The following is a 22049-nucleotide window of genomic DNA, read 5'->3' as shown; positions in this document are numbered from 1 at the left end:
ACCCTGGCGCTGTTTAATTACAAGCGCATTGTTTGATTTGAATAGCGTTGTATCTACTTTCTCAGTCGTCTCCATTCATGCTTCCCATGAACATATTAGTCTTGTTCCAGGTCCCTTTACTCCCTCTCAACCTTTTCTCCACGAGTGTCAATGATATCGTGCAGGTACTTTTGCTGATGCTAATACAGTAACATACAATCATTCTAGAGTCTTGTGTACTCGTGGAAGGAAGTAGCTCGGTCCGCATGGTGTCGGTGTCACACAAGGAGAATGACTGACTGTCTGGTGTTTTGTATATTAGGCCTGGCCCCTCTCTGGGCTGTTTTGTTACCAAATGCAGAGAGAGCTGTGCAGACATCAGAACAGGACGTGCTATGATAGTCAGAGAATAATTTTATTATTTTTCTGTGCTGAAACATTTAATTTCGTTATGGGTTATTATGAGTTGGTCATCTGATCATTAGGATTGTATCTTTTCATTGAAGATTGTGCTTACTTTTCTGTCTAACGATGGGAGATGGAAGACAAAGGCGCAGATGGGAGTACTGGTGGATTGCTGTGCGTTTCTCTCTTCTGCTCTGCTTCGGAGAGCAGGTTTCAGCACAGATAAGGTACTCTATTCCAGAGGAGGTGAAAGAGGGATCCGTTGTTGGAAATGTTGCTAAGGATTTGGGTCTTGACGTCAGTACTTTGGTAGAGAGACGGTTTCGTATTGTTTCTGAATCTGATGAAGCTCTTTTCCAGGCAAATCAGAACAATGGCGTCTTGTACGTTTGTAAGAATATCGATCGAGAGGAGCTCTGTGATGGCAATGGCGTGTGTTCGATAGACTTAAAAGTCGTTGTTGAAAACCCCTTAGAAGTCCATTATGTGGGTATAGAAATAACGGATGTAAACGACCACTCGCCTAGTTTTCCTGAGAAATATCTACAATTAGACATAGCAGAAAATACCCTTCCTGGGACACGCTTTGAACTCCAGACTGCACGTGATGCAGATGTAGGTTTGAATTCTGTGCGCATTTACAAGTTAAGTAGTAATGATCATTTTGAATTGGAGTTAATTGATAATGGGGACGAAGACAAAGTTCCATTTTTAATCATAAGGAAGGCCATTGACCGAGAACAAAATGCAATGCATTGGTTCATTTTGACAGCTATAGATGGAGGCAACCCCCCAAGATCAGGTACCATAAACGTCACAGTAACTATTCTTGATACAAACGACAATCGTCCCATTTGTGGGAAAGATCTTTACACTGTAACAATCCAGGAAAATGCACCCATTGGAACACCTGTATTAACCATAAACGCCACTGATACAGATGAGGGACAAAATGGCGAAATTGAATATGCACTTGGTCGAAACATTAAGCGCAAAGTTCATGACACGTTTCATTTGAACAGTCTTACTGGTGAAATTCGTGCCATAGGTCCAGTAGACTTTGAAGAGAATGAGTTTTACAAACTAACGGTGCAAGCCTCTGATAAAGGACAACCTCCATTATCAGTTGACTGTAGAGTTGTCATCACGATAACGGATGTAAATGATAATAAACCAGAAATAGGGGTGACGTCATTGTCTAGCATGATATCTGAGGATTCGAAGCCTGGAACGGTCATATCTCTAATTAGTTTAACGGATAAAGACTCTGGTAACAACGGTAAAGTCCTACTGAAAATATCGGAGAATATCCCTTTTGAGTTAAAACCGTCATTTAAGGAGAATGTCTATTCCTTTGTCACAAAGGGGCGTTTAAATCGAGAACTTTTTTCTTATTATGACGTCACAATAACAGCTACTGATTTTGGTCAGCCTCCTCTGTCCACATTCAAAACTCTGAGTGTACAGATATCAGATGTGAACGACAACAGTCCAGAATTCTCCCAAACCCCTCTTCAGCTGTACTTAGTGGAAAATAACGCCCCTGGTGCATCGATATTCTCTGTAAGCGCTTCTGATAAAGACTTGAATGAAAATGCTGTGATTTCATATCACATTGTTAGAGGTGAAAGGACACAAAATGATATGGCTTCTTTTCTAAACATCAATTCTGAAAACGGACATATTTCAGCTCTAAGAAGCTTTGACTTTGAAATTCTCAAAACTTTCCAATTTCAAGTTGCAGCTACGGACTCTGGAACTCCGTCTCTAAGCAGTAACGTCACAGTCAACGTGTTCATTCTGGATCAGAACGACAACGCTCCAGTGATCTTGTATCCAGTCAGCACTAACGGTTCCGCTGAAAGTGTGGAAGAGATTCCCCGCAATGTGAAGGCAGGCCATTTGGTGACTAAAGTGAGAGCCTATGACGCTGATATAGGATATAACGGATGGTTATTATTTTCACTGCAGGAAGTTACTGACCACAGTCTCTTTGCTTTGGACCGCTATACAGGACAGATAAGGACACTTCGGTCATTCACAGAGACAGACGAGGCTGAGCATAAGCTGGTCATACTGGTAAAAGACAATGGGAACGTTTCACTGTCAGCAACAGCTACTGTGATTATCAAGGTTGTGGAGCCCAAAGAGGGTTTTGTAGCTTCTGATGTTAAAAGCGCAGTAAAAGACGAGGAGGAGAACAGCGTTACATTTAATTTAACTATTACTTTGGGGTCAGTTTCAACGCTTTTTCTCATCAGTATCATCGCGTTGATTGTAATGCAGTGCTCCAAACCCACAGACTATTCCTCCAAGTATTTACAAGATGTGAATAACGACGGGACACTGTGCCACAGCATTCAGTACAGATCCGGAGACAATCGGTACATGTTAGTTGGACCCAGAATGAGTATAGGTTCTACAATTGTCCCGGGCAGCAATGGGAATACTCTAGTGATACCTGAACACAGGAGAAGGGCTTCTGGAGAGGTAAGAGCTGTTTTAAGAGTTGCTCTTTCAAGCTTTCACAAGTATTATATATTGTCTGTCTTTTTTGTTCTGTCCTACCTTATATCAGTAAAGATGAGTCATTTGTTGAAATGGCTCTCATGTTTATTGGAATGTTTTGTCCGTGCGTAATGGGGAAGATTATTTGAAAATATCCGGGGAAAAAAATAGCTGTCCACTGTAGTTGTGCTGAATTCTAGTCGGTGGGTTTTACGTTGGTGAAGTCATCCAGTACGGTTGCCTAAATATGTTTGTTCTTTTTGCCCTATACACTTCGGTCTTAGCGAGGCAATACCGTTGGTTTTTCCCATTCATCCTTTCACATTGTTTAGCTGGTACTACAAGTATAAGTGGCAGTGTTTTTACATATCTTCACATGGAATCTCTTAACAGTTAAATCTTCACGTAGATGTGGTAACCAGAACCTAGGTACGCAGGGTGTCAGTGTAACACAAGGAGACTGACGTTGTGGTATTTTGTAGAATAGGCCCTGCCCATCCCTGGGCTGGTTTGTTCTACGGATACAGTGAGAGTGGTGTGGACATCAGAACAAGACGTGCTATGCTGAACAGAGATGATTTTGTGTTGTTTTCTTGCTGAAGGATGTGTTTGAGTATGGATCATAACGAGTTGGCCGTCCGATCATAAGGATTGTACATTTGGGGATCGTGTTTGGTTGTTTTTACAATGGGAGACGGAGGACAAAGGCGCAGATGGGAGTACTGCTGGGTTGTTCTGAATTTCTCTTTGCTGCTCTGCTTGGGGGAGAAGGTTTCAGCACAGATAAGGTACTCTATTCCAGAGGAGGTGAAAGAGGGATCCGTTGTTGGAAATGTTGCTAAGGATTTGGGTCTTGACGTCAGTACTCTGGTGGAGAGACGGTTTCGTATTGTTTCTGGATCTAAGGACGCTCTTTTCCACGTAAATCAGAACAATGGCGTCTTGTATGTTCATAAAAATATCGACAGAGAGGTGCTCTGTGATGGCAATAATGCTTGCTTGATAAACCTCAAATTCGTAGTTGAAAATCCGCTTGAAATACACTACGTCAGCGTAGAAATAACGGATATAAATGACCACTCTCCTGTTTTCCCTGAAAAAGATCAGCATCTAGAAATGCCGGAAAATACATTTCCAGGTGCGCGATTCGAACTCCAGACTGCGCGAGACGTAGACGTTGGACTCAATTCTATTCATTCGTATAAGTTAGGTCAAAATGCACATTTTGAATTACAGTTAATTGATAGTGGGGAAGGTGACAAAATACCATTTTTTATTTTGCAGAAGCCATTAGATAGAGAGCAAAACACCAAACATATGCTATTACTTGCAGCGCTAGACGGAGGGAATCCACCTAAGTCAGGCACCTTGAATATCACTGTTACAGTTCTTGATGTAAATGACAACCGTCCCATCTGCACTCAAGACGAATATTCAGTAACATTGCCTGAAAACGCTCTAATTGGAACTATTGTCATCAGAGTAAACGCCACAGATGCTGACGATGGCCAAAATGGAGTAGTGGAATACACACTAGGCAGAACTATAAAGCGTAAAATACATGAAATCTTTGAATTAGATCACGTAACTGGTGAAATTCAAGTCAAAGGCCAGGTGGATTTTGAAGAAAACGAGGTTTACAGGTTAAATGTACAGGCGTCTGATAAGGGACAACCTCCAACAAGTGTTGATTGTAGAGTTATTATTAAAATAGGAGATGCTAATGATAACCAACCAGACATTGATGTGACTTCCCTCTCGAACACGGTGTCTGAAGATTCTAAACCAGGAACTGTTATTTCTCTCATCAGTGTAACAGATAAAGATTCCGGTATTAATGGTAAAGTTATTGGTAGTATATCTGAAGACATACCATTTGAATTAAAACCTTCATTTCAGGAGAATGTGTATTCTATCGTCACAAAGGGGCGCTTAGATCGAGAACTCGTGTCCCATTATGACATCACAATAACAGCCACTGACTGTGGTCAGCCTCCTCTGTCCACATTCAAAACTCTGAGCGTACAGATATCAGATGTGAACGATAACAGCCCAGAATTCTCCCCAAAACATATTGAGCTGTACTTAGCGGAAAATAACGTCCCTGGTGCGTCCATATTCTATGTAAGCGCTTCTGATAAAGACTTGAATGAAAATGCTGCGATTTCATATCACATAGTTAGAGAAGGGACACAGATTGATATGGCATCTTTTCTGAATATCAATTCTGACAATGGAGATATTTCCGCGCTAAAAAGCTTTGACTTCGAAATCCTCAAAACGTTCCAATTCCAAGTTGTAGCTACAGACTCTGGAACTCCGTTACTAAGCCTACCTTAGCTCACCTTAGCTTTCTCTTGGGAACAGGAACAATGGTGGCCCTCTTGAAGCACATGTGGAACAGCAGACTTGGTATAGGATAATGGTATTTTGCACAGACTCTGGAACTCCGTTACTAAGCGTCACAGTGAACGTGTTCATTCTGGATCAGAACGACAACGCTCCAGTGATCTTGTATCCAGTCAGCGCTAACGGTTCTGCTGAAGGTGTGGAGGAGATTGGACCCCCAAGGGTGTCAATGTGAATGCAGGCCATTTGGTGACTAAAGTGAGAGCCTATGACGCTGATATCGGATATAACGGCTGGTTATTATTTTCACTACAGGAAGTTACTGACCACAGTCTCTTTGCTTTGGACCGCTATACAGGACAGATAAGGACACTTCGGTCATTCACAGAGACAGACGAGACTGAGCATAAACTGGTCATACTGGTAAAAGACAACGGGAACGTTTCACTGTCAGCAACAGCTACTGTGATTATCAAGGTTGTGGAGCCCAAAGAGGCTTTTGTAGCTTCTGATGTTAAAAGTTCAGTAAAAGACGAGGAGGAGAACAGCGTTACATTTTATTTGATCATTACTTTGGGGTCAGTTTCAACGCTTTTTCTCATCAGTATCATCGTGTTGATTGTAATGCAGTGCTCCAAACCCACAGACTATTCCTCCAAGTATTTACAAGATGTGAATTACGACGGGACACTGTGCCACAGCATCCAGTACAGATCCGGAGACAATCGGTACATGTTAGTTGGACCCAGAATGAGTATAGGTTCTACTATTGTACCGGGCAGCAATGGAAATACTCTAGTTATACCCGAACACGTGAGCAGAGCTTCTGGAGAGGTAAGAACTACACGTTTTGTAACTGCATAGCTCGTCTGTTTGTATGTTCCGAATGAATTGCATTCTATTTTGGTCTGTCTAATATGTTGATTCGGTCGGAGTATGGATGTGGCATTAAGAACCGGGTTTCTCATATGGGTAGCGCATCACTGCTTTTGTAAGTGATCGCTGTCCACGACAGTGGTGCTGAAACACTGTACAGTCCTACGTGCTGTTTGAGTTGTTGCAAATGTTGTGCACACGGTGTCGCCGCTCTTCAGTGTTAGAAACATGCATTTGGTTTATATCCCTCCCTCTCTTTGTCCTGTTGGCTCATTGCAAATCATATGAGTCTAGTGAAACGGGCACTGGCTTTCGGGAAGGTAGAATACCCCACCACATGAAAGGTTGCTTGGAAATGTTTGGTGGATAATCTTGTCACCTTGATTTTTCTGGATAAACGGAATGTAAATGCTCCAAAATAACATAACTTTTCAAAATGGTAGACGGACAGAGAAGAGCGGCGCCTCTCCGGGCGATGCAGTTGTTTGTATTTTCGTTGTGCTTTTGCCGTGGAGCTTATTGTCAAATACGCTATTCTATTGCGGAGGAGTCGAAAGAAGGTACTTATGTGGGAGACGTAGCAAAGGATTTGGGGTTCAGTGTGGATAAACTGGCGGAACGAAGGTTTCGGATTGTATCGGGCTCCAAGGAAGGTTTTTTGCAGATAAACCAAGACAATGGAGTGTTGTATGTGGACAGAAACATTGACAGGGAGGAGCTGTGTGAGAAAAGCATTGTGTGCTTGATAAACCTAAAAACCGTGGCCGAGAATCCGTTGGAAATACACTATGTTGAGGTAGAAATTACAGATATTAATGATCATTCTCCCAAATTCCCGGAAAAGGTGAAACATTTGGAAATATCCGAGAGCGTTATGCTCCAGGGGACGCGCTTTCCTCTGGACGCTGCGCGTGACCCTGATGTTGGAGCGAACAGTCTCCGTAAGTACACTCTCAGTACAAACGAGAACTTTGAGTTAGATGTTAAAACTCGCGGCGAGGATAAAATCCCCTTTTTGATATTGAAAAAGCCACTAGACCGAGAACAGATGTCTGAAATATTGTTAACCTTGACTGCGTATGACGGGGGTAAACCAGAGAGATCTGGCTCTGTCAATATAACCGTAAAAGTTATCGATATAAATGATAATGTTCCCGTTTTCGACCGACAGGTGTATACATTAACAATAGATGAAAATGCTCCCTTAGGTACCTCTGTTTTGAGGCTGCACGCCACGGATCTAGATGATGGCGCAAACGGACAGGTTATATACACATTTGATAACAGTCTTAAAAACAGAGCGTTCGATTATTTCGAGATAGATGCGGTTACAGGGGAAATTACAATCAAGGGGTTAGTAGACTTTGAAGAGCAAAGTGTTTACGAAATTGACGTGCAGGCATCTGACAAGGGCCAAGTCACATTGACAGGTCACTGCAGTGTCGTTATCAACGTGAGAGATGTAAATGACAACGCACCTGAGATGGACGTTACGTCTCTGTCAGGTCAAGTACCAGAGGATGCACGACCCGGTACAGCTGTAGCTCTAATCAGTGTGTCTGACATGGACTCTGGTGAAAACGGCTTGGTTATATGTACACTCTCGGACAACATCCCTTTCGAATTAAAACCGTCTTTTCAGAAAAATATGTATACTTTGATTACTAAAAGTGGATTGAACAGAGAGTCGGAGCCTATGTACACAGTGACTATAACTGCTACGGATAAAGGAGACCCATCATTGTCTTCCCACAAAACTGTCACGGTCCAGATCTCAGACATCAACGACAACAGTCCGGTCTTTTCCCAGAGTCCATATACCTTCTATGTACCAGAAAACAATGCTCCAGGCGAGTCGTTGTTTTCATTGACTACATCAGACAGCGATCAGGATGACAACGCTCGTGTGTCTTGTCACATTTGGAAAGGCGACGGTGACACTCCTATTGTATCCTACCTAAATATGAATTCTGATGGTAACATTTACGCGCTAAAAAGCTTTGACTTTGAAGCTACCAAAACATTCCAATTTCAAGTTGTAGCTACAGACTCTGGAACTCCGTCACTAAGCAGTAACGTCACAGTGAACGTGTTCATTCTGGATCAGAACGACAACGCTCCAGTGATCTTGTATCCAGTCAGCAGTAACGGTTCCGCTGAAGGTGTGGAGGAGATTCCCCGCAATGTGAACGCAGGCCATTTGGTGACTAAAGTGAGAGCATATGACGCTGATATAGGATATAACGGCTGGTTATTATTTTCACTGCAGGAAGTTACTGACCACAGTCTCTTTGCTTTGGACCGCTATACAGGACAGATAAGGACACTTCGGTCATTCACAGAAACAGAAGAGACTGAGCATAAACTGGTCATACTGGTAAAAGACAACGGGAACGTTTCACTGTCAGCAACAGCTACTGTGATTATTAACGTTGTGGAGCCCAAAGAGGCGTTTGCTGCTTCTGATGTTAAAAGCGCAGTAAAAGACGAGGAGGAGAACAGCGTTACATTTTATTTGATCATAAGTTTGGGGTCAGTTATATTGCTTTTTCTCATCAGTATCATCGTGTTGATTGTAATGCAGTGCTCAAAAACCCCAGACTATTCCTCCAAGTATTTACAAGATGTGAATTACGACGGGACACTGTGCCACAGCATCCAGTACAGATCCGGAGACAATCGGTACATGTTAGTTGGACCCAGAATGAGTATAGGTTCTACTATAGTCCCGGGCAGCAATGGAAATACTCTTGTGTTACCCGAACACAGGAGAAGGGCTTCTGGAGAGGTAAGATGTTAAATACGTTTCTATGTACTAATAGTTTGCTGGTGCTGTCCCTGACATTGGAATCTGCCTATAATACTATTTCATGGTGTATAAATGTGTCAGATAAAATGTTGTTTAGTTAAAGGGTAAGTATATTGGATGAAACATGATCTCATAACATCGCTTCATCGAAGTAGCTTGCCGGCTCTTTCGCAGCCACATGCTTTCAGTTCTTGTCGCTGTCCACGGCTGTGGTATTGAAACGCCATTTTGTTCAATGGCTGTTTGTCTGGGGAAGTTTTGCCAACATGTGATTGTGGTATACATGTACCTCAAGTAGCTATCCTCTTAATTTAAACAAATATTTCTCAATCTTTATTTCTGTCTGGGTGGGACACTTGTTGAATACGTCAGTAAATGGTGTCCCTGGCTATGCATCATGGCACACAGATCCCAGGTAACTGTATCCTTACTTTCTTAATCCACACAACTTCTTGAGTAAGATTTTCTGTTCGATATTTTCTGTGACAAAATACTATTAATAATTTTAAACTATAGTGTAATGTGAGGTATAATCACATGGTGTCAGTACACAACTAGAATAACGCTCCGGGTAGACATCCTCTCGTCATACTTTTGAGTCCGCCCCCTTGCTTGTTTCGTATCTTATTCAGTTACTGGAGGAGCACAGTCGTGATCTTAATGAGAAGAATACAATCTCAAGTTTACATTCTGAAAACACTATTGGATAATGAGCTTTGGACATATTTGTTTATGTATTGGATAGACAACTGTCACCAATGAAGGAATAGTGGATGTGCTGTGGATTATTGTTATTGATCTTGAAAAAATGGAACAAAGAGGATGCGGGGCATGGCTGGAGGGACGTCAGTGGATCGTCTTATTAGTTGCTTTGATTTTCTTTTGGAGCGGGGCTTCAGCTCAAATAAAATACTCCATCTCTGAAGAGCTTAAGGGAGGAACTGTCGTGGGGAATATAGCTAAGGATCTGGGTATAGAGCTAAGCACCTTAACGGAAAGGGTATTTCGAATCGTGTCTGGTTCGACCGAACCCCTTTTCCAGGTAAACCAGAATGACGGCATCTTGTATGTGAACCGAAAAATAGACCGAGAGGAGGTGTGTGAACGGAGCAGCGTGTGTTTAATAAACCTGAAAACCGTTCTAGAAAACCCGCTGGAGATCCATTATGTAGCGGTGGAGGTGTTAGATATTAACGACCATTCTCCCAGCTTTCCAGAGAAAGAAAAACGTTTAGAGATATCAGAATCTGCATTACCGGGAGCGCGATTTCAGCTCCCAGCTGCGCGCGACTGGGATGGTGGCCAATTCTCTGTTCAACAATATAAATTCAGTCACAGTGAACATTTCCGTGTTGAGGTCAGAGACCGAGGTAAAGATGGTAAGATGCCGTTTTTGATTTTACAAAAGCAACTAGATAGAGAAGCCGTAAGAAGCCATCAATTACTCCTCACTGCCATTGATGGTGGAAATCCCCCGAGATCTGGAACTATTGAAATAACTGTAGATGTATTGGATGTTAATGACAACACACCTCTATTCACTAAAGATGTGTACTCTGTCATGTTGAATGAAAACTCTCCCTTAGGCACAACGGTTATTCAGGTGAACGCCACTGATTTAGATGACGGTGTCAATGGACATGTAATATACTTATTCGGTAATGACGTGAACAGCAACATACAGAAGCTGTTTGATTTAGATGCCAAAACGGGTCAAATAACGGTTCGAGGGCAAATCGATTTTGAGATACAAGATAGCTATGAGATCGACATACAAGCGTCCGATCAAGGAGTTGCTCCACTAACAACAGATAAAAGTGTGATCATAAAGATAGTTGATGTTAACGACAATGAACCCGAGATAGAGGTGACGTCCTTTTCCAGCGCCATTCCCGAGGATTGTAGACCCGGAACTACTGTCGCATTAATCAGTGTTAATGATATGGACTCTGGTCTCAATGGGAAAGTGATCTGCTCTATAAATGACGAGGACGTCCCGTTTAAACTAATGCCGTCTTTACAGGATAACATGTATTCCGTCGTCACCAAGTCACAGCTGGATAGGGAGAAACAGGCTCACTATGACGTTATAATTTTAGCTAAAGACTCAGGCCAGCCTTTCTTGTCATCTGTAACGACTTTCAGCGTTGTTGTATCAGATGTGAATGATAACAGTCCAGAGTTTTCACTGAGCCCCTATACTTTCTATGTCCTTGAGAATAACGACCCAGGAAGCTCAGTATTTTCAGTGAGTGCCTCAAATCGCGACATAAATGAAAACGCACTGATTTCATATCATATTCCAAGAGTCATCGACGATGAGAACAAATGGGCATATTTTCTTAATATTCATTCTGAAAATGGGAACATATTGGCGCTAAAAAGCTTTGACTTTGAAACTTTAAAAACATTCAATTTTCAAGTTGTAGCTACAGACTCTGGAACTCCGTCACAAAGCAGCAACGTCACAATAAACGTGTTCATTCTGGATCAGAACGACAACGCTCCAGTGATCTTGTATCCAGTCAGCGGTAACAGTTCCGCTGAAGGTGTGGAGGAGATTCCCCGCAATGTGAACGCAGGCCATTTGGTGACTAAAGTAAGAGCCTATGACGCTGATATAGGATATAACGGCTGGTTATTATTTTCACTGCAGGAAGTTACTGACCACAGTCTCTTTGCTTTGGACCGCTATACAGGACAGATAAGGACACTTCGGTCATTCACCGAGACAGACGAGGCTGAGCATAAACTGGTCATACTGGTAAAAGACAATGGGAACGTTTCACTGTCAGCAACAGCTACTGTGATTATCAACGTTGTGGAGCCCAAAGAGGCTTTTGCAGCTTCTGATGTTAAAAGTTCAGTAAAAGACGAGGAGGAGAACAGCGTTACATTTTATTTGATCATTACTTTGGGGTCAGTTTCAACGCTTTTTCTCATCAGTATCATCGTGTTGATTGTAATGCAGTGCTCCAAACCCACAGACTATTCCTCCAAGTGTTTACAAGATGTGAATAACGACGGGACACTGTGCCACAGCATTCAGTACAGATCCGGAGACAAACGGTACATGTTAGTTGGACCCAGAATGAGTATAGGTTCTACTATTGTCCCGGGAAGCAATGGAAACACTCTAGTTCTTCCCGAACACATGATGAGAGCTTCTGGAGAGGTGAGGAGATTACCAAGTTATTATTCAAGTTACACATCGTGTATGGTCTTCATAAACTATGTAGCCTGTACTGTACAGTGCATACCTTCATTGTCTCAATACAAGCATATGAACGTGGGTATTTTGGAACTTGCTTTGCTATTTAGGGGGTTGTTCAGGTGTATTCGTTTTCGTTCTGTTATCCACGACAGTTTGAAGGGAATTGTATTGCATTCGTTTTTTGTCGTTCTCTAAGTGTCCTTTTAATACCACCAATTTGTTACAGAATATGATGTGTGGGGCATCCTAAATCAATTAAAGTGTGATCTCAAAGTTGCATCGCCTTAGAGTTGTGTGTTTCTGCAATGCAGAGTAATGCACTCGTGATGTGTCCCTGTCCATTTGCGTGGTGCAGAAACGCTGTTGCATTGCGGCTCTTCAAAAGAAAATATAACATTGAATCTATGCAATGTGCTTTATTTTACATGTTTGTAATTCTCTATCAGTTGCTGGTAGATACTACGAGCCTCTATTAGCCTACACAAACCCCTACACACAATTTAAATGAATGATTGTTTGTCTCTGTATGTTTGTGCCTAAACTGTTACGGGTACTGGAATAGCCAATGTGCTGTGCACCACCATACAATGTGTGGTAGAATCGCACGGTGTCAGTGCTTGAACTAGAATTATACTCTTGAAAGAAATCTCCACGTCACACATTTGATTCCTCCGCTTGGTTGGTTTGTAATTTCGCATCTAGCAGACAAAGGTCGCGAGCTGTGAGGAGAGATTTAGAACACAATTGAATTCAACTAAAATGTTGTTGTTTTTTAGAATAATGAGCAGTGATCATATTTTGGAATGTAATGGGTAAGAGTCGTTGATAATAGAGGCGTACGGTGGATTTTTTGTTGGATTAAAGATTATACTACTGTCCCGGGCAGCAATGGGAACCCTCTAGTGCTGCGCGAACGCATTAGCAGAGCTTCTGGAGAGGTAAGAACTATACGTTTTGTAACTGCATAGCACTTGCATAGTTTATTGTCCTGTTCGGTTTGTAAATTCCGTCTGATCTGCATTTTATTTGAGAAGGTCTAATATGTTGTTTCGGGCAGAGTATGGTTGTGGCACTAACAACCCTACTCCTCTCACAGGTGACATTAACAACCGAGGTAAAGTTGTTTTTATATTCACACATTCGGACATTCAACAGTTATTCAACAGACATTCATCAGACATTCAACAGACATTCGCCAAAAGCCATTTAAAATGGTAAAAATCAATAACTAATTCATTGATTGTCACAGAAACATAAATGTCTAGCATTTACATCCTTTGTTTTTAATCAAATATTCCGTTTTGATTTGATGGAGATACATAAAATCTAAAATGTGCCATTAAAAGCGGTATAAATCAATAACTAATTAATTGTTTGTCACAGAGACATTAAACTAGGTATGATGTATTATATAAATGTCTAGCATACTTTTACAACATTTGTTTTGAGTAAGAATTCGGATGATTATCAGCAGTTATGTGTGCTTCTATCAGGGTTGTGGTCAAATGCATATAATTTAAAGTCAATTTAGCAATTGAACAAAAATCCAATTCAATTTGATAATGTTTCTAATTGCAAAAGCATGTAACAGAATTTGGGTATTCCAGAACTGTAATTTACATGTAAATAAACATAACGCTGTTTTATATTTTTAATACTGCAGATAGAATGCTCTGTGGGCCAGAGATGGTACCAATCAGCTTGTCTGGGGATGACAAAGAAGGACTTGAACAAAGCCAAAATGGAAAATGATTGGAAGGGGCCTCTTTGCTGTTAAATAAGAGAGGTATAAATAAATGACTGTTGTGCCTTGTAACTACTTTAAAATGTGGAACTGTTGCACTAAAAATGCAAACATTGATTTGGCATACACTTTAAGATTATAAACATGGTCTAACTTCATAGAACAAATTGCACTTCAAATGAACATTTCTTTTGAAGTTATTGCAAATAAATGCATATTTTTACTTTTTTCTGTGACAATCACTGAATTAGTTATTGATTTCTTCATCTTTAAATGCAATATTTGAGATTTTATGCGTTTCTATCAAGTCAAAACTGGGATTTCTGCTCAGTACAAAGGTTGCACAAGTCTTCTAGACATTTATAGAATAAATCATACATAGTTTGATGTTTCTGTCATAGTCAGCGAAACCGTTTTGATTTATACAGCGGCATCTTATAGATGTTATTTATTTATATAAAATCAAAACTGGAATTTTTCCTAAAAAAACGATTGTAAAAGTATGCTAGACATTTATAGAATAAATCATATCTGGTTTGATGTTTCTGTGTCAAACAGTGAATTAGTTATTGATTTTACATTTTTAAATGGCTTTTCACGAATGTCTGATGAATGTCTGTTGAATGTCTGTTGAACGTCCGAATGTGTGAATATTAAACCAACTTTACCTTAGTGCATTAACAACCCTACTCCTCTCATAGGGTATCTCATTGAAATCAGCGGCTCATCACTGATTTTGTAAGTGATCGCTGTCCATAACAGTGGTGCTGAAACACCATACAGCTCAAAGTGCTGTTTGACATGTCACATGTTTATGTTTTAGTTTGAGTACTTGCGCGTGGTGATGTTGCGCGCATGGTGTCGCTGCTCTTCAGTGTTAGAAACACGTACTTCGTTCAAATCCCTCCCTCTCTTTGTCGTGTTGGCACATTGAAAATCACATGAGTCTAGTGAAACGGGAACTGGCTTTCTGGAAGGGAGAATACCCGCCACATGAAAGGTTGCTTGGATATGTTTTGTGGATAACCTTGTCATCTTGATTTTTTTCTGGATAAAGCGGACTATAATGGTTCCAGAATAGCAGGACTTGTCAAAATGGTAGACGGACAGAGAAGAGCGGCGCCTCTCCGGGCGATGCTGCTGTTTGTATTTTCGTTGTGCTTTTGCCGTGGAGCTTATTGTCAAATACGCTATTCTATCGCGGAGGAGTCGAAAGAAGGTACTTATGTGGGAGACGTAGCAAAGGATTTGGGATTCAGTGTGGATAAACTGACAGAACGAAGGTTTCGGATTGTATCGGGATCAAAGGAAGGTTTTTTGCAGATAAACCAAGACAATGGAGTGTTGTATGTGGACAGAAACATTGACAGGGAGGAGCTGTGTGAGAAAAACAGTGTGTGTTTACTCAATCTAAAAACCATAGCAGAAAATCCAATGGAAATACATTATGTTGAGGTAGAAATTAGAGACATAAATGATCATTCTCCTAATTTCCCAGAAAAGGTAAAGCTCTTGGAAATAGCAGAGAATCTTGTATCGCAGGGAACGCGCTTTCCTCTGGACGCTGCGCGTGACCCTGATGTTGGAGTGAATAGTCTCCGTAAGTACACTCTCAGTCCTAACGATCACTTCGACTTAGATGTTAAAACTCGTGGAGAGGATAAAATCCCTTTCTTGATTTTGAAAAAGCCGCTAGACCGAGAGCAGAAGCTTGAAATGAAGTTAGTTTTGACTGCGTTTGATGGGGGTAAGCCAGTGAGATCTGGCACAGTTAATATTACAATAACTGTTATTGACGTTAATGACAATGCACCAGTCTTTGAACGACATGTGTATACGGTAACTTTAGATGAAAATGCTCCCTTAGGTACCTCTGTTTTGAGACTGCACGCCACGGATCTAGATGATGGCGCAAACGGACAGGTTATATACACATTTGATAACAGTCTTAAAAACACAGCGTTCGATTTATTCGAGATAGATGCGGTTACAGGGGAAATTACAATCAAGGGGTTAGTAGACTTTGAAGAGCAGAGTGTTTACGAAATTGACGTGCAGGCATCTGACAAGGGCCAAGTCACATTGACAGGTCACTGCAGTGTCGTTATCAACGTGAAAGATATAAATGACAACGCACCTGAGATGGACGTTACGTCTCTGTCAGGTCAAGTCCCAGAGGACGCACGACCCGGTACAGCTGTAGCTCTAATCAGTGTGTCTGACATGGACTCTGGTGAAAACGGCTTGGTTATATGTACACTCTCGGACAACATCCCTTTCGAATTAAAACCGTCTTTTCAGAAAAATATGTATTCTTTGATTACTAAAAGTGGATTGGACAGAGAGTCGGAGCATATGTACACAGTGACTATAACTGCTACGGATAAAGGAGACCCATCATTGTCTTCCCACAAAACTATCACGGTCCAGATCTCAGACGTCAACGACAACAGTCCGGTCTTTTCCCAGAGTCCATATACCTTCTATGTACCAGAAAACAATGCTCCAGGCGAGTCGTTGTTTTCATTGAGTACATCAGATAGAGATCAGGATGACAACGCTCGTGTGTCTTGTCACATTTGGAAAGGCGATGGTGACACTCCTATTGTATCCTACCTACATTTTAATTCTGATGGTAACATTTACGCGCTAAAAAGCTTTGACTTTGAAGCTACCAAAACATTCCATTTCCAAGTTTTAGCTACAGACTCTGGAACTCCGTCACTAAGCAGTAACGTCACAGTGAACGTGTTCATTCTGGATCAGAACGACAACGCTCCAGTGATCTTGTATCCAGTCAGCACTAACGGTTCCGCTGAAGGTGTGGAGGAGATTCCCCGCAATGTGAACGCAGGCCATTTGGTGACTAAAGTGAGAGCCTTTGACGCTGATATAGGATATAACGGATGGTTATTATTTTCATTGCAGGAAGTTACTGACCACAGTCTCTTTGCTTTGGACCGCTATACAGGACAGATAAGGACACTTCGGTCATTCACAGAGACAGACGAGGCTGAGCATAAACTGGTAATTCTTGTAAAAGACAATGGGAACATTTCACTGTCAGCAACAGCAACTGTTATTATCAAGGTTGTGGAGCCCAAAGAGGCGTTTTCTGCTTCTGATGTTAAGAGTTCAGTAAAAGACGAGGAGGAGAACAGCGTTACATTTTATTTGATCATTACTTTGGGGTCAGTTTCAACGCTTTTTCTCATCAGTATCATCGTGTTGATTGTAATGCAGTGCTCCAAACCCACAGACTATTCCTCCAACTATTTACAAGATGTGAATAACGACGGGACACTGTGCCACAGCATCCAGTACAGATCCGGAGACAATCGGTACATGTTAGTTGGACCCAGAATGAGTATAGGTTCTACTATAGTCCCGGGCAGCAATGGAAATACTCTTGTGTTACCCGAACATAGGAGGAGAGCTTCTGGAGAGGTAAGAAGTTAAATCTTTTTCTAAATACTAACCGTTTGCATACATTTTGCTTGAGCTTGGAAATTGCCTATATAATTATTTTATAGTGTATACATGTGTCAAAAATGTTGTCTAGTAAAAGGGTTAGCCTATTGGATGAAACATGATCTCATAAAATTGCTAATCGAAGTAGCTTTCCAGCTCATTCTCAGCCACACGCTTGCAGTACTTGTCGCTGTCCGCGGCTGTGGTGCTGAAAGGCTATTTATTACAATGCGCTGTTTGTCTGGTGAATGCTTGCCAACATGTGATGGTGGTGTACATGCACGTCAAGTAGCTATCCTCTTTATTTATACAAATATTGCTCAATCTTTATTCCTGTCGGGATGGGACACTTGTTGAATACGTCAGTAAAGGGTGTCCCTGGCTATGCATCATGGTATGTAGAACTTAATCCACACAACTTCTTGAGTAAGGTTTTCTGTTCGATATTTACTGTGACAAAATACTATTAATAAATTTAAACTATGGTGTAATGTGAGGTATAATCACATGGTGTCAGTACACAACTAGAATAACGCTCCGGGTAGACATCCTCTCGTCATACTTTTGAGTCCGCCCCCTTGTTGGTTTCGTATCTTATTCAGTCGCTGGATGAACACAGTCATGAGCTTCGCGGGGAGAATAAGATTTCAATGATATATTCTGAAAACACTATTGGATAATGAGCTTTTGTCATGTTTGTTTATATAATGAATATCCAACTGTCACCATGAAGGAATAGTGGAAGTGCTGTGGATTATTGTTATTTATCTTGAAAACATGGAACAAAGAGGATGCGGGGCATGGCTGGGGGGACGGAAATGGGTTGTGTTCATGATTGCTTTGGTTCTCTTTTGGAGCGGGACTTCAGCTCAGATAAGATACTCCATCTCTGAAGAGCTTAAGGAAGGAACTGTCGTGGGGGATATAGTTAAGGATTTGGGAATTGATCTGAGCGCCTTGAAAGAAAGGGGATTTCGAATCGTGTCTGGCTCGACCGAGTCCCTTTTCCAGGTAAACCAGAATGACGGCATATTGTATGTGAACCGAAAAATAGACAGAGAGGAGGTGTGCGAACGCAGCAATGTGTGTTTAATCAATCTGAAAACCGTTCTAGAGAACCCACTGGAGATTCATTATGTCGCGGTGGAGGTGTTAGACGTTAACGACCATTCTCCCAGCTTTCCAGAAAAAGAGAAACGGTTAGAGATGTCAGAATCTGCGTTGCAGGGGACGCGATTTCAGCTGCACGCTGCAGACGACCCAGACAGTGGCCAATATTCAGTTCAACAATATAAACTCAGTCAGAATGATCATTTCCGTTTGGAAGTTAAAGACAGAGGTGATGACCGCAAAACACCTATTTTGGTTTTACAAAAAACACTGGATAGGGAGGCTTTAAAAAGCCATAAGCTAATTCTCACAGCCCTTGACGGTGGGAAACCTCCTAGGTCTGGAGAAATTAGAATAACTGTAGACGTATCAGATGTTAACGATAACGCCCCAGTCTTTACAAAGGAGGTATACTCAGTATTGCTGAATGAAAACGCTCCTTTAGGCACCACCGTGATACAGGTTAATGCCACTGATTTGGACGAGGGTTCTAATGGTGAAGTGACCTATTATTTTGCCAATGACGTGCAAGGGAAGGTGCGGAAACGTTTCGATTTAGACCCGAAAACTGGTGAAATAATTGTAACAGGAGTTATAGATTATGAAGAAAATAAAATATATGAAATTGATATTCAGGCATCAGACAAGGGGACAGCTGCATTGACAACTGAAAAAAGTGTTATAATCAAAATAGTTGACGTTAATGACAACGCACCTGTGATAGAGGTGACATCATTTGCTAACGCAATCCCCGAGAATTCTAGACCCGGAACTACTGTAGCACTAATCAATGTTAATGACTTGGACTCTGGTCTCAATGGCAAAGTTCTGTCTTCTATAAGTGAGGGCGTCCCGTTCACTCTAACGCCGTCATTACAAGATAACATGTACTCTGTAGTCACCAAGTCACCACTAGATAGGGAGAAACAGTCTGAATATGATCTAACAATAGTAGCCAAAGACGCAGGGGAACCGTCCTTGTCATCTATAAAGACTATCCGCGTTGTTGTATCAGATGTGAATGATAACAGTCCAGAGTTTTCACTGAGCCCCTATACTTTCTATGTCACGGAGAATAACGACCCAGGAGGCTCAGTATTTTCAGTGACTGCCTCAGATCGTGACATAAATGAAAACGCTCTTATTTCATATCATATTATCAGAGACGGTGGCGAAATGAACAAATTGGTATCTTTTCTAAACATAAATCCTGAAAATGGGAACATATTGGCGCTAAAAAGCTTTGACTTTGAAACTTTAAAAACATTCCAATTCCAAGTTGTAGCTACAGACTCTGGAACTCCGTCACAAAACAGCAACGTCACAATAAACGTGTTCATTCTGGATCAGAACGACAACGCTCCAGTGATCTTGTATCCAGCCAGCCCTAACGGTTCTGCTGAAGGTGTGGAGGAGATTCCCCGCAATGTGAACGCAGGCCATTTGGTGACTAAAGTGAGAGCCTATGACGCTGATATAGGATATAACGGCTGGTTATTATTTTCACTGCAGGAAGTTACTGACCACAGTCTCTTTGCTTTGGACCGCTATACAGGACAGATACGGACACTTCGGTCATTCACAGAGACAGACGAGGCTGAGCATAAACTGGTCATTCTTGTAAAAGACAATGGAAACATTTCACTTTCGGCAACAGCTACTGTGATTATCAACGTTGTGGAGCCCAAAGAGGCTTTTGCAGCTTCTGATGTTAAAAGTTCAGTAAAAGACGAAGAGGAGAACAGCGTTACATTTTATTTGATCATTACTTTGGGGTCAGTTTCAACGCTTTTTCTCATCAGTATCATCGTGTTGATTGTAATGCAGTGCTCCAAACCCACAGACTATTCCTCCAAGTATTTACAAGATGTGAATAACGACGGGACACTGTGCCACAGCATTCAGTACAGATCCGGAGACAAACGGTACATGTTAGTTGGACCCAGAATGAGTATAGGTTCTACAATTGTCCCGGGCAGCAATGGGAATACTCTAGTTCTACCTGAACCCAGGGGGGGAGCTTCTGGAGAGGTAAGAAGTTAAATCCGATTCTAAATATTAACCGTTTGCTGGTGCTCTCCCTGAGCTTGGAAATTGTATATGTTATTATTTCATAGTGTATATATGTGTCAAATGACTCATTGTGGTCACTAAAGAGCCCATGGCTCTTATCGTAAGAGTACTAACCCCGGTGTGGCGGCTAAACTTCCAATATGGCCCTTATACCATAATGGTCACCTAATCATCCCCAGCTTCCAATTGGCTTATTCATCCCCCCTCCTCTCCCCTGTAACTATTCCCCAGGCCGTTGCTGCCAATGAGAATGTGTTCTCAGTCAACTTACCTGGTAAAATAAACATATATTTTTTTTTATGGCAACATGATATCACAGGAACACGTCATCCTGGAACGTTTTTTAATAAAAAGGTAAATGTTTTTCTCAATACATTGCAGTCAATGTAAAATATGAGGTTCACAGGATTGATGTTAATCTCATTTCATCTCAACTGCAAGATCATTGTTTACAATTGAGGTAAAAAAAAAATTGGGATCGATTGACTTGAAATTTCAAATGCTGGGTCATGACAGTCCCCCGGTCACAAATATGTACAATTTGGGAAGATTAAACCTTTTTAACCCTTCATAACCTTCACGCTGAATTAAGTCACTTTCTTATGGCTTATTGACATACTGTCAGAAGGTGAGTGTAGCTGGTGCATGAAGTCAGGCGCAGGAGAGCAAAATGAGTGAGCAAAGTACTTTACTCAAAAAAACAAAGGCACAAGGTAAACAAATACACTTGACCAATAACCAACGGTAAACATTACTCACAGGTGAACACAGCACCCATCGAAAAAACAGCCATCATTAACTGAACTGAACATAGAAGTAATCACGCACAACAAATATGGAGGAAACATGAACATGTAATTGGATAATGAAAACCAGGTGTGTATAAAATAAAGACAAAACCAATGGAAAATGAAAGATGGATCAGCGATGGCTAGAAGACCGGTGACGTCGACCGCCGAAGGCCGTCCGATCAAGGAGAGGGACCGACCTCGGCGGAAGTCACGGGGCCTCACTGCTGTGGCGATCTGCGCAGCTTTTCTGGCGCCTCACGGCATGCTGAAGGTGCACATGAGCGGCATCCCATGTCTCTTCAGCGCGCCTAAACCAGTCATCCACCGCAGAAGCCCCGATCTGGCTCTGATGCCAAGGCTCCAGAACCGGCTGGTACCCCAGTACACACTGGAAGGGGGGGAGGTTAGTGGAGGAGTGGCGGAGAGAGTTCTGGGCCATCTCTGCCCAGGGCATGAACGAACACCCACTCCCCCGGCCGGTCCTGGCAATCGGACCGCAGAAACCTACCCACATCCTGGTTCCCTCTCTCCACCTGCCCGTTACTCTCGGGGTGAAAACCCGAGGTAAGGCTGACCGAGACCCCCAGACGTTCCATGAACGCCCTCCAGACCCTTGACGTGAACTGGAGACCTCGATCAGATACTATGTCCTCAGGCACCCCGTAGTGCTGGAAGACATGTGTAAACAGGGCCTCTGCAGTCTGTAGGGAGAACGGGCAA

At 41.9% G+C, this 22049-nt stretch overlaps 5 protein-coding genes across 9 annotated transcripts in view; all 5 read left to right on the top strand.

Moving 5' to 3' along the window:
• Positions 1 to 22049, top strand: part of LOC112220813 (protocadherin alpha-C2-like) — a 211359-nt gene that overhangs the window by 8958 nt on the left and 180352 nt on the right. Inside the window, exon 1 of one of the 5 annotated variants that reach the window (XM_042302985.1) lies at positions 446 to 2874. The exons of 3 other annotated variants lie outside the window; for them this stretch is intronic. In XM_042302985.1, coding sequence (XP_042158919.1) covers positions 511 to 2874 — 2364 coding nt within the window. In that variant the 5' untranslated portion in view covers positions 446 to 510. Of the gene's footprint in view, positions 1 to 445; positions 2875 to 17964; positions 20497 to 22049 lie in introns of those variants that run through there. One more of the 5 variants, XM_042302984.1, reaches the window with a different exon arrangement.
• On the top strand, positions 3367 to 5232 carry LOC112220501 (protocadherin-10-like). Its single transcript, XM_024382366.2, has one exon. The coding sequence runs from the start codon at positions 3580 to 3582 to the stop codon at positions 5230 to 5232; it is 1653 nt and encodes a 550-aa protein (XP_024238134.2). The 5' UTR covers positions 3367 to 3579.
• Positions 6379 to 8917, top strand: LOC112220500 (protocadherin alpha-7-like). The gene has a single exon (XM_024382365.2). It carries the CDS (start codon positions 6554 to 6556, stop codon positions 8915 to 8917), a length of 2364 nt encoding a protein of 787 aa, XP_024238133.2. The 5' UTR covers positions 6379 to 6553.
• LOC112220499 (protocadherin alpha-3-like) lies at positions 9546 to 12297 on the top strand. Its single transcript, XM_024382364.2, has 2 exons — positions 9546 to 12117; positions 12293 to 12297. The coding sequence occupies exons 1-2, from the start codon at positions 9735 to 9737 to the stop codon at positions 12295 to 12297; spliced, it is 2388 nt and encodes a 795-aa protein (XP_024238132.2). The 5' UTR covers positions 9546 to 9734.
• On the top strand, positions 14848 to 17343 carry LOC112220498 (protocadherin alpha-4-like). Its single transcript, XM_024382363.2, has one exon. The coding sequence runs from the start codon at positions 14980 to 14982 to the stop codon at positions 17341 to 17343; it is 2364 nt and encodes a 787-aa protein (XP_024238131.2). The 5' UTR covers positions 14848 to 14979.

This window comes from Oncorhynchus tshawytscha, linkage group LG21, assembly GCF_018296145.1.
Source record: "Oncorhynchus tshawytscha isolate Ot180627B linkage group LG21, Otsh_v2.0, whole genome shotgun sequence".
In the NCBI taxonomy this organism is placed as follows: domain Eukaryota; kingdom Metazoa; phylum Chordata; class Actinopteri; order Salmoniformes; family Salmonidae; genus Oncorhynchus; species Oncorhynchus tshawytscha.
This window is presented reverse-complemented; position numbering and strand designations above follow the sequence as displayed.